The sequence below is a fragment of the Nicotiana tabacum genome, chromosome 6 (assembly GCF_000715075.1).
Source record: "Nicotiana tabacum cultivar K326 chromosome 6, ASM71507v2, whole genome shotgun sequence".
NCBI classification, from domain to species: Eukaryota; Viridiplantae; Streptophyta; class Magnoliopsida; order Solanales; family Solanaceae; genus Nicotiana; species Nicotiana tabacum.
In genome coordinates, this window is record NC_134085.1 from 37,661,360 (window position 1) to 37,671,501 (window position 10,142).

At 35.1% G+C, this 10,142-nt stretch overlaps 1 protein-coding gene across 1 annotated transcript; it reads right to left on the reverse strand.

Annotated features, from left to right (window-relative positions):
- Nucleotides 1-6,291: 6,291 nt before the first annotated feature.
- Nucleotides 6,292-7,723, reverse strand: LOC107809430 (putative glycosyltransferase At3g07620). The gene has a single exon (XM_016634065.2). The coding sequence runs from the start codon at nucleotides 7,511-7,513 to the stop codon at nucleotides 6,473-6,475; it is 1,041 nt and encodes a 346-aa protein (XP_016489551.1). The 5' UTR covers nucleotides 7,514-7,723; the 3' UTR covers nucleotides 6,292-6,472.
- Between the last annotated feature and the right edge of the window lie 2,419 nt (nucleotides 7,724-10,142).

Consider the following 10,142-nt stretch of genomic DNA (forward strand, 5'->3'; position numbering starts at 1 on the left):
AGTTCCAAAGTTATGAGTTCGGAAGTTTATGTGTTTGAAAGTTTGCGGGTTCAAAAGTTCGTGGTTTCGAAAGTTTAGCGGTTCGGAAGTTTATGAAATTTGTGGTTTGGAAGGTTGTTGGTTCGGAAGATTATGGCTTCATGTTTATTGTATCTAAATTATTTATGAATACTCTTGAGAAGTTATTTTATTTAATTTACTTATCAAACACCGGAAAATGAATAAAATTACATATTCTTGGAAAACATTTTCCACGGAAAACATTTTCCGTTATACCTAACACACCCGTAGACACGTGACTTTTTACATTGTGTTAGATTTGAATTATACCATTTGATTTGCAACCCTCTTAATAGTACGGTTTTCTGACATGAGATATAATTGTTTACATATTTTTGTAATTGTTATTGTTTATACCATCTAGGGTTTGTGATATTATGGATAGGTCCCTTTGCTTTGAACCTTAGGAATAAAAAAAATTCTAGTACGCTTTCTCCTTTAATAGCCATTGCATTGCATGGTGCGAACCCGAATTAATTAAACCCCCGATACGAATATCTAACACTAGGTAAAAAATAAAAAATGTTGTCATTGGTTATCAAGTTTTTGAAAAAAGAGGGTGTTACTTCAAATGCTAAATTACTAGGCCGTTTACATACTAATTACATGACGATTAATTATAATACATGAATTATTTATACGGGGCTTATTAGTGAAGGAATTATTACGCAATAATTAATAATGAGAATATCGTTACACATGAGATACTTACTTTCGTAGGACCTTTTTGTCTTTAAATATTTTTACTGCACATTTTATTCTGTATAACTTAATGTATATACAATTTAATAAACCGCTAATCAAACATTTTATTAGTCAAGCGACGATTATTTTTTTCTTATGCTGCCAATCAAATATCGTTTTATCTTATATAAAATTATATGACAGGATTAAATATTTCAAATTATTAAATAAATGACCCCAAAAGTAATACACATGCATTAAATGGTATTGTGACAATAACTCGGTACAGTGCAGAATCATTTATTGGAGGACCCAAAGCTTTGTTTAGATAATAATTGGTACCTAGCTCATGTCAACTTCATGATTATATATTTACTGAATTAGTATTTGCTCAGAAACAATGGAGTTAACACAATTTATGATGGTGCCTTCAAAAAAAAAAAAAATTATGAGGGCATAATATCCTCAGTCCTAAAGCCTGAAAACGATAGGATTCTTCTCACGTCACTGAGTTTGCGAATATCGTCACTTTCTCTGTAAATGAAGTTGAGATGATACGCTACGCACAAGAAGTTTTAAACAATGTGCTCAAACATACGACATATCCTTTAAAAAGGTTTAGGTTTTTTGAATTATTTAATTAACAGCGACATGAACTTGAATCATTCAAAGAAAGTCAAATTCAATGTGTGTTTTTTTCTTCTCTAGCTATCAGGTTGCAACAAGACGACTTCTAAGTTTATCAGATTATTAGTCGCTTTTTATCCCTGAAAATTTTCGAGAGTCATCGTGATTTTGGGTATTGCAGGCGCATCAAGGTTGAGAAGGTGGTGAGAGCTATGAGTAAGATGAGTAGGGGCAGAGCGACCGGGCCTGACGAGATACCGGTGGAATTTTGAAAGTGTGTGGGGAGAGCAGGTCTAGAGTGGTTGACTGGGTTGTTCAATGTTATTTTTAAGGAAAAGAGGATGTCACATGGGTAGAGTTGGAGTATGATGGTTCCACTGTATAAGAACAAAGGTGATATCCAGAGTTATAGCAATTATAGGGGTATCAAATTACTTAGTCACACCATGAAAGTGTGGGAGAGGATGGTTGAAGCGAGGGTGAGGATATTGATGGATTATTATATGCAGCGGAAGCAATCCCAGTATCAAAATCACATGTAATTTAGACAACTTGCATAAACGGGATTTCACGGGTTACCTCTTGAAGCGTGAACATATCTCTTCTACCACGTGAGCCTTCAGTTCCATAACTTCTTAATGGAATCTCCATCACCCGCACAATCGTGATCCTCGAACGTTCCACGGTCTTCTACTGTGTTACCCAAATAATACCCGAAAATAGCAATTTCGTGTGGGCGAAATTTCTAGGAAAACTTGGCTGAAAATTTCAGCCACCATGTATTCATACCTCTAGGTGGAAAACCTTATGTATTTATAGCACAAGTTTTAAGGGTTAAGACCCTTTTCCAAAACCTGTTAGGTTTTCTTTTCCACCAGAAAAAGGATTCCTTTATTTCCTATTATTTAGGCACAGTAGGGACCACAGAATTTAATTAACAAGGCTTCCAATTATGGAATTAATTTGTAATTTTCGAAATTAATATCCACCATAATTAATTACGAATTATTCCACTAAAAATTCGTAATTGCACTCCTTATTCAATTTCGAAATTCATCCATTAAATCTTATTTAACTCCCCATGTTAAGATTCAGATACGAATCAATTAAATTAAATTACTGACGATTTAATTTATTGATTATTTCCTTTAGACTTTCGCTTAACTTATTTCATGTGTCGGATACAAAATCCACCGGCCGGGTTTACACATGAAAACTTATAAGCTTTCATAAAGGTATATCATCAATCTCTAAACCGAGACATGGATTCCATCAACTAACTATTACTTCGCCAATATATATTATTATTATCCAATTTACCAGGCATATTGACCCACGAAAGAATCTCGCCTTTTAATAAATCAAAACAATAATAATATACACAGTTAATAATAATTATATCAAGATTAAGAGTATAAGTACATTTAATGGCTAGAGAGTTTATTTTATTAAGTCAGTATAAAATACTTATCTCTACCTGGTCCGTTCAATACATACAAAATGTACTAGCACAAGAAGTTGGAATTAAACCATTCCCGTAATCAAGATTAATTATATTTAATCTTGTGCTACAATCATTCCTGATGGTTTGTCCAATTCCATCATTAGATTGTGAACTCAAACTTTATACTTATAAGAACCGATGATTTAATCTTCCGTGTATAAGCTAAACTCTATACACTAAATCATCTACTATATAAGCAAAGGACACAGACTATTATATGATCTATTTAAAACTTTATTAAAACTGAATAAACAATTATTTCATAATAAATACTATATCTAAACCAAACTCATGGTTAATAGAATATATCCCAACAGTGGCATCCCTCTAGTATCTCTTCTTTATAATGGAGGGATGTAAGTAAGTATATTTAGTTCACACGGATAGCATGTCACTGCATTACAAAATATAAAAACAACAAATGGTGTTTATTGACTTGGAGAAAACATATGACAAGGTTCCTAGGGAAGTTCTTTGGAGATGCTTGGAGATAAAAGGTGTGTCGGTTCCCTACATTATGGCGATTAAAGACATGTATGATGGGGCTAAAACTCGACTAGGATAGTAAGAGGCAACTTTGAGCATTTTCCAGTTGTTATGGGGTTACACCAAGGCTCTGCGCTAAGTTCGTTCTTATTCGCCCTGATGATGGATGCGCTGACACACCATATTCAAGGGGAGGTGCCATGGTGCATGCTATTCGTCGATGACATAGTTCTGATTGATGAGTCGCGGTGTTAACGAGAGGCTGGAGGTTTGGAGACATGCTCTTGAGTCTAAGGGTTTCTAGCTGAGTAGGACGAAGACGAAATACCTGGAGTGTAAGTTCAGCGCTGAGCCGGGGGAAGTGGACGTGGATGTGAGGCTTGACTCACAGGTCATCCCTAGTAGATGCAGCTTCAAGTACCTTGGGTCGGTTATCCAGGGGGGAGGGGAGTCGACGAGGATGTCACACACCGTATTGGGGTAGGATGGATGAAGTGGAGGTTAGCATCTGGAGTCGTGTGTGACAAACGAGTGTCACCGATACTCAAAGGTAAGATTTATAAAGCGGTAGTTAGACCGGACATGATGTACGGGGATGAGTGTTGGCCTGTTAAGAACTCTCATATCCAGAAGATGAAAGTAGCTGAAATGAGGATGTTGAGGTAGATGTGCGGGGACACTAGAATGGACAAGATTAGGAATGATGATATTCGGGAGAAGGTGCGCGTGGCTCCCATTGATGACAAGATGTGGGAAGCGAAGCTCAGATGGTTCGGGCATATATAGAGGAGAAGCCCAGATGGTCCGGTAAGGAGGTATGAACGGCTAGTTGTCAAGGGCATGAGAAGAGGTAGATGGCGGCCTAAGAAGTATTTGGGAGAGGTGATTAAACAGGACATGGCGATGCTTCAGATTTCCAAGGACATGACACTTGATAGAAAGATGTGGAGGTCGAGTATTAGGGTTGTAGGTTAGGAGGTGGTTGGGTCTTGCATTAGTTCGTTCTGTTGCTAGTGTAGTTTTGTAGGGTTTTGTCTAGGTAACGGGTGGCAATGTCGCGTTTTTCTATTTCTTTTTTAGTGTCGGTCATATTTACTAGTTATCGCTTTTGTTTTGCAGCTTTCTTCTGGATTTTATATTGTTCCTGTTTTTCTTATATTTTCTTATGATTTCTGTGATAATATTGATATTGTCTCCTTTTGTCTTTTTGTCTTCTTGAGCCGAGGGTTTTTCGGAAACATCCTATCTACCCCTTCGGGTAGGGGTAAGGTCTGCATATATATTACCCTTCTCAGACCCCACTAGTGAGATTTTACTGAATTATTGTTATTGTTGTTGTTATTGTTGTTGTTGTTGTATCCCTGAAAATAACGAAATACAAATATAAAAATCTTAGCTGCCTCAGAATTCAAAGAGAAACACGGTGAAGTTACCTAGAAGAAAATTCAACGAAAACCAGGAAAAGATCAAATATATGCTCGGTTATGGCGTCCTTTTAGGGGTTGTTTGGTACAACAGTGGGTTGTGATAACTCATTGGATTACTTTTATATGGGATAACTAATCACTAATACCTCAAATTAAATATAAGATAATGTTAATTCCAAATTTTATCTTCAAATTAGTATCCTTATCACATGTAAAAAGTTTAAGTGAGGTTTTCATATATTCTGCCTAAAATAAATTTAACTCGCCCCATTGAGGGTACCTTATGTCACCAATCCTTTCCTTTTTGGTATTTTAATCCTTTACCGCACAATGAGTCAGTACCTGATTTTTTAAAGCAACGACTTTCAAAGATCATTCTTTAAGGGCTAATATAGCCCTCTACTTTCAAATATTATTTACTTGTACCCTTCGTTATATTATTGGGTTATCCATACCCCTATCGTCATACTTTGGAACAAAAATACCCCTATTGTCATACTTTGAAACAAAAATACCAATTTTTTTGGATGGAGTGCCACGTGGCAACACCAAATTAAAATGATCCATTTCTTTTTTTTACCTGATCCATTTTTAAAAAACCACACAACCCGACCCCTATTTTCATTGTTTTCCAATTTTTTTTAAAATTTCTGTTTTTAAAAAACGAAAATATTTTGTTAGAAAACAAAACAAAAAAAAAATTCTATTTTTACAAATTTGTTTTTCCAGATTTTACAAAAATTCTTTTAAAAAAATGAAAAAATGAAAAAAAAATATTTTTCAAAAACAAAAATATTTTGTTGAAAATAATATTTTCAGTTTTTAAAAAACGAAAATATTTTGTTATAAACTGATTTTTTTTTTGTAAAGGATTTTTTTTTTTTTTTTTGTTATAAGGGGTTTTAGCTTCTTTGAATTCTATAAATAAATTATTTTTAATAAGGTATATGAAATGTTATTTAACATATGAAATGAAAAAGAAGGAAGAGAGTGGTGGGTGTGGGTAATTTTGGGTAATATAGTAAAATTAATGTGTATAAATATGGGAATAAAAAGAGATAAAACAGAAAAAAATATTTTCGTTTTTTAAAAACTGAAAACATTATTTTCAGCAAAATATTCTCGTTTTTGAATTTTTTTTCTTCATTTATTCAATTTTTAAAAGAATTTTGTTTTGTAAAAACTGGAAAAACAAATTTGTAAAAACAGATTTTTTTTTTGTTTTTTAACAAAATATTTTCGTTTTTTAAAAACTGAAATTTAAAAAAAAAAACTGGAAAAAAAAATGAAAATAGTGGTCGGGTTGTGAGTTTTTTTAAAAGTGGATCAGGTAGAAAAAAGAAATGGATCGTTTTAATATGGTGTTGCCACATGACACTCCATCCAAAAATATAGGTATTTTTGTTTCAAAGTATGATAATAGGGGTATTTTTGTTCCAAAGTATGACGGTAGGGGTATGAATAGCCCAATAGTATAACGAAGGGTATATGTAAACAATATTTAAAAGTAGAGAGGTATATTTTGCTCTTTTCCGTAATTTATTTCACTACAATCATTATGAAGGGAGTAATAAATAAATTACCAATTATTCTAAAATACACAATTTATTGATCACTAATCAGGACTATAGTATGATCAGTGATGCACTGCTCTACAAGCAAAAAGTTCAATTAGTTCTCAACTCTAAACATCTTCCCTCCGAGCGTATCTGATGGTGTGCCGTCTCATCCACAGCTGATACATCACCATGTGAAAAGCATCGTACGGCTGAGGTTCCGCGTTCCACACCATATGATGAGTCGCCGCTACAGAGAATTCCCTCATGCGCTCATATCGATCGTCAGGTACACCGCGCAGCGCTTGCTTCAATCCCTCAGCCCCACGGCGGTTTCCGACTAACAAGGCCATTTCCGACCATCTTAAGACGTCTGTCAACGGAAAATCCTGAACTGGACGGTCGACAATTACCACCGGCACGCATCCCGCCGCCATTGCCTCCGTCATCCATGCCACGTCAGCGACGTAGAAAAACAAGCAAAATTTGCTACGCTTGACTCTTCCTACATGATTATCCGACGGCTCAGATTCGACGACAAACGCCGGGTCCAACCTCAACTCGTTCACCAAGTTTGACTCAGTCTTCCCGTCCCATTTCAGATAGCATAGAAACGACGGAGCTTCATTCACCGGCGCGTGGGACAGTGCGAGTAAGGATGGATAAAACGGAGGCAAAGTTATGTCCTTGTGAGGGATAAAGTTACCGGAAGTAGTGGGAAAAACGGAAATCTGAACAGAATTTTTCTTCAGCTCGAGAACGTTTCTGTCAGAAGAGGAGTCGATTCCTGTAGGGGAGATGAAGAAGTGATCAGCTCCAAGCGTTCGGTTCCAGTAAACGTACTTAGTTCTGAGCTCGCGAACAAGACGCGCCAGAGAGCGCGTGGAAGTGTCAGGAGAGAAGGGTACGAAGAGGAGGTGAGCTTGGTTCGGGTCTTGCGTGAGAAATGGGCTGTTAACGAGGAAATTGTAGAAGATAGAAGCTGAGGGAGTAGAAAAAGTGATGGGTTGAAGAGGGGTGTAAATGAAAATTTTGAAACTCGTGAGCATCTTTTGGTAATTCTGAGAAATTAGTGTTGAGGGAGAGAGATAAGGAGAAGAAGTATGAGCTGAGACTAGGAGAAGGCTGAGGGAGAGAAACAAGAAAAAAGAGAAAGTAAAGGTGGCCATTGAAGAGGAGAGCTGAAAGTTTTGGAGCTCAAAATTAAATCTGCTGTTTCATTAGTAGTAGTAGCTTATAGGAGTACTGTTTTCATAAATAAATATAGGAAGTCTTTGGAGTTTGGGGAGTTGTTGGAACAATGTTATCGAGCGGGACGATTCTTTTTCTTGGAAGCGTGAGCTTATGTGCAGGGGTAATTTTTAACTGGTCAAACATAGGTTTTTTTTTTTTCTTTTCGTTATTTCTGGGTACAAGAAAGTGGCCTTTGAATAAATTAAGCTTACAGGAAGAGTTCCTTGCTCTCGATTGCATCACCTAGAATTATCCATCCAATTAAACTTTGGTTATAGCCTAATTTAATAGCGGTCAAGCTTCTTTTTGGCCAAAAGTATTTTTTTTTATCAAAAGCAATTTTGACCAAAAATTAAGGTGTTTGACCAAACTTTTGGAAGGAAAAAAGTGTTTTTGAAGAGAAGCAGAAAAAAGTAGTTTCTCTTCAAAAACACTTTTGAGAAAAATACACTTAGAAACAGTTTTTTAAAGCTTGGCTAAACACTAATTGCTGCTCAGAAGTGCTTTTCAAATTAATTAGCCAAACACAAACTGTTTCTCACCAAAAGTACTTTTGAAAAAAAAAACCTTCTCAAAATAGGCTGATTTTTGCAACTTGGCCAAACGGGCTATAAAAGTAGTCGACTTTGCAGCTTGAGCGCGGTATTTGGAAATGTGGATTTAATTTTGAGGAAGAAAAGTATAGAGATTCAACGGAGAATATACTTGACTCCCATCCTTCTCCTCCGTTACGGTCTATTCTGATGTTCTCAATTTAAGTCTATGTAGATGTCTTCATTTTTGGTCCATCACAAATAGGAGGATTTATCCATTCTAACAGTAAATCACAAAGTTGTTCTTTATCATATTAAAGTAGGGGTGGTAAAATGGTTAAAAGAAAACAGTTAACCATCCATATTATCCACTAAAAAATAGGTTGGATAATGAACTTTTTTAAAAACGAGTCAACTATGGATAAGAATCATATTATCCATTTAGAAAATAGATAACCACTGCGTCTAATTTTTACATTTGTAAAACCTCAAATTGGAGGTTCCTCAAGTTAGGGAGAATAAGAATTCCCTCAAAAGTGATAATATGCAAGAAGTTATGGATAATATAGGTAACATATTTGCATGGGTCAAAATTAGATTAGAGAAATTCGGCACGCAGAGATATAAGGCCGAGGTCGGACAGTCATCAATAGCCGAGGTCGGACAGTCATAAAAAAGGTCGAGGTCGGACAGTCATCAATAGCCGAGGTCGGACAGTGATGAAATAGCTAGTTTGCTTTGGAATCCTCAAAGAGAATATTCTACTGAATATTCCCTCTAATTGTACTTTTTTAGGATTTTCTATGGATACCTTATATAAATAGGAAGAGAGGACTTCCAAAAAGGAGGCTCTCCCCCTCTCCCTCTCTTTAGAAAATATGTAAACATACCTTTTTAAAGAAATTAGAGAATCTGTGATCTCAGACCATCATCAGATCTAAAAAAGGTCTTAAGGTTCTTGTATCTATTATCATTCGTCTTTATCAAATGAAAGAAGATTCGCTCCACTCAAGATTTGGTGAATCTTTTCATTTATTTACATTTTATTGTCATTTAATGTTACTTAATGCATCTTTCTTTATGCTATTAAATCTGCCCATAATCACAGCCAATATTTATACTCGGCTATGTTTTTCTATTCATATTATTCATCTCGGATCTAGAGTTAATTATCTTTAACTAGGATTTACCCCTTCATCTTTGATTGATTTGTTCAAAAAGATTTCAATATATTTTGAGTCAAACAATATTATCCGCCGGTTAACCCGTTTTTTTTATTCGTATTAAATATGAATCGGGCCAGATAATTTATCCATTTTTTATTATTCGTTTTGACCTGAATTATATCCGACCCGTCCGTTTGACACTCCTATATTAAAGTTTCACTTAATATATTAGTAAAGTTACTCACATGTACCCTCTCTAGCAATATAGTCACCAATTATTTTTTACCATGTTTAAGTAATGAAGCTATACCTACCACAACAGTAAAATTATTAACCTTCACCTACTATAACAACAAAACATATATATCAATGTGATTTTATTGTGACAAAAAATCATAAAGACGAAAAGTAATTTAGTGATAGTACATGAACTTAACCTCAAATAAGAAAAAGTACATGAACTTAACCTCAGTCCTCAAATAAGAAAAATAAGTAATTGATCATAGTAATTTTTGGGAGAAATGCGGGGAGTCATCCAGGGTGACTGACCCACTGTATGCCTCCTTCGATGCGAATTAATCAGAAAAAATCTTGATTTCGATACAAAATAACATTCCAAAATACATAAAATAATTCCAAATCTCTCATGCAAGAGGATGAGGATGCATTCTTGAAAGGGAGATTTGCACATATTAACAGCGTAACATACTGTATTTCACTTACATAATTAAGTTTTCACTTTTTATACGCAAAGTCAATATTTATTTTGCAATAGTACATATACATGTTTAACCTAATTCTGTCTAACTGGACGGGACATGACAAAATATAACGAGAAGTTACGGGATAAAAGGGATTGGGTCTTA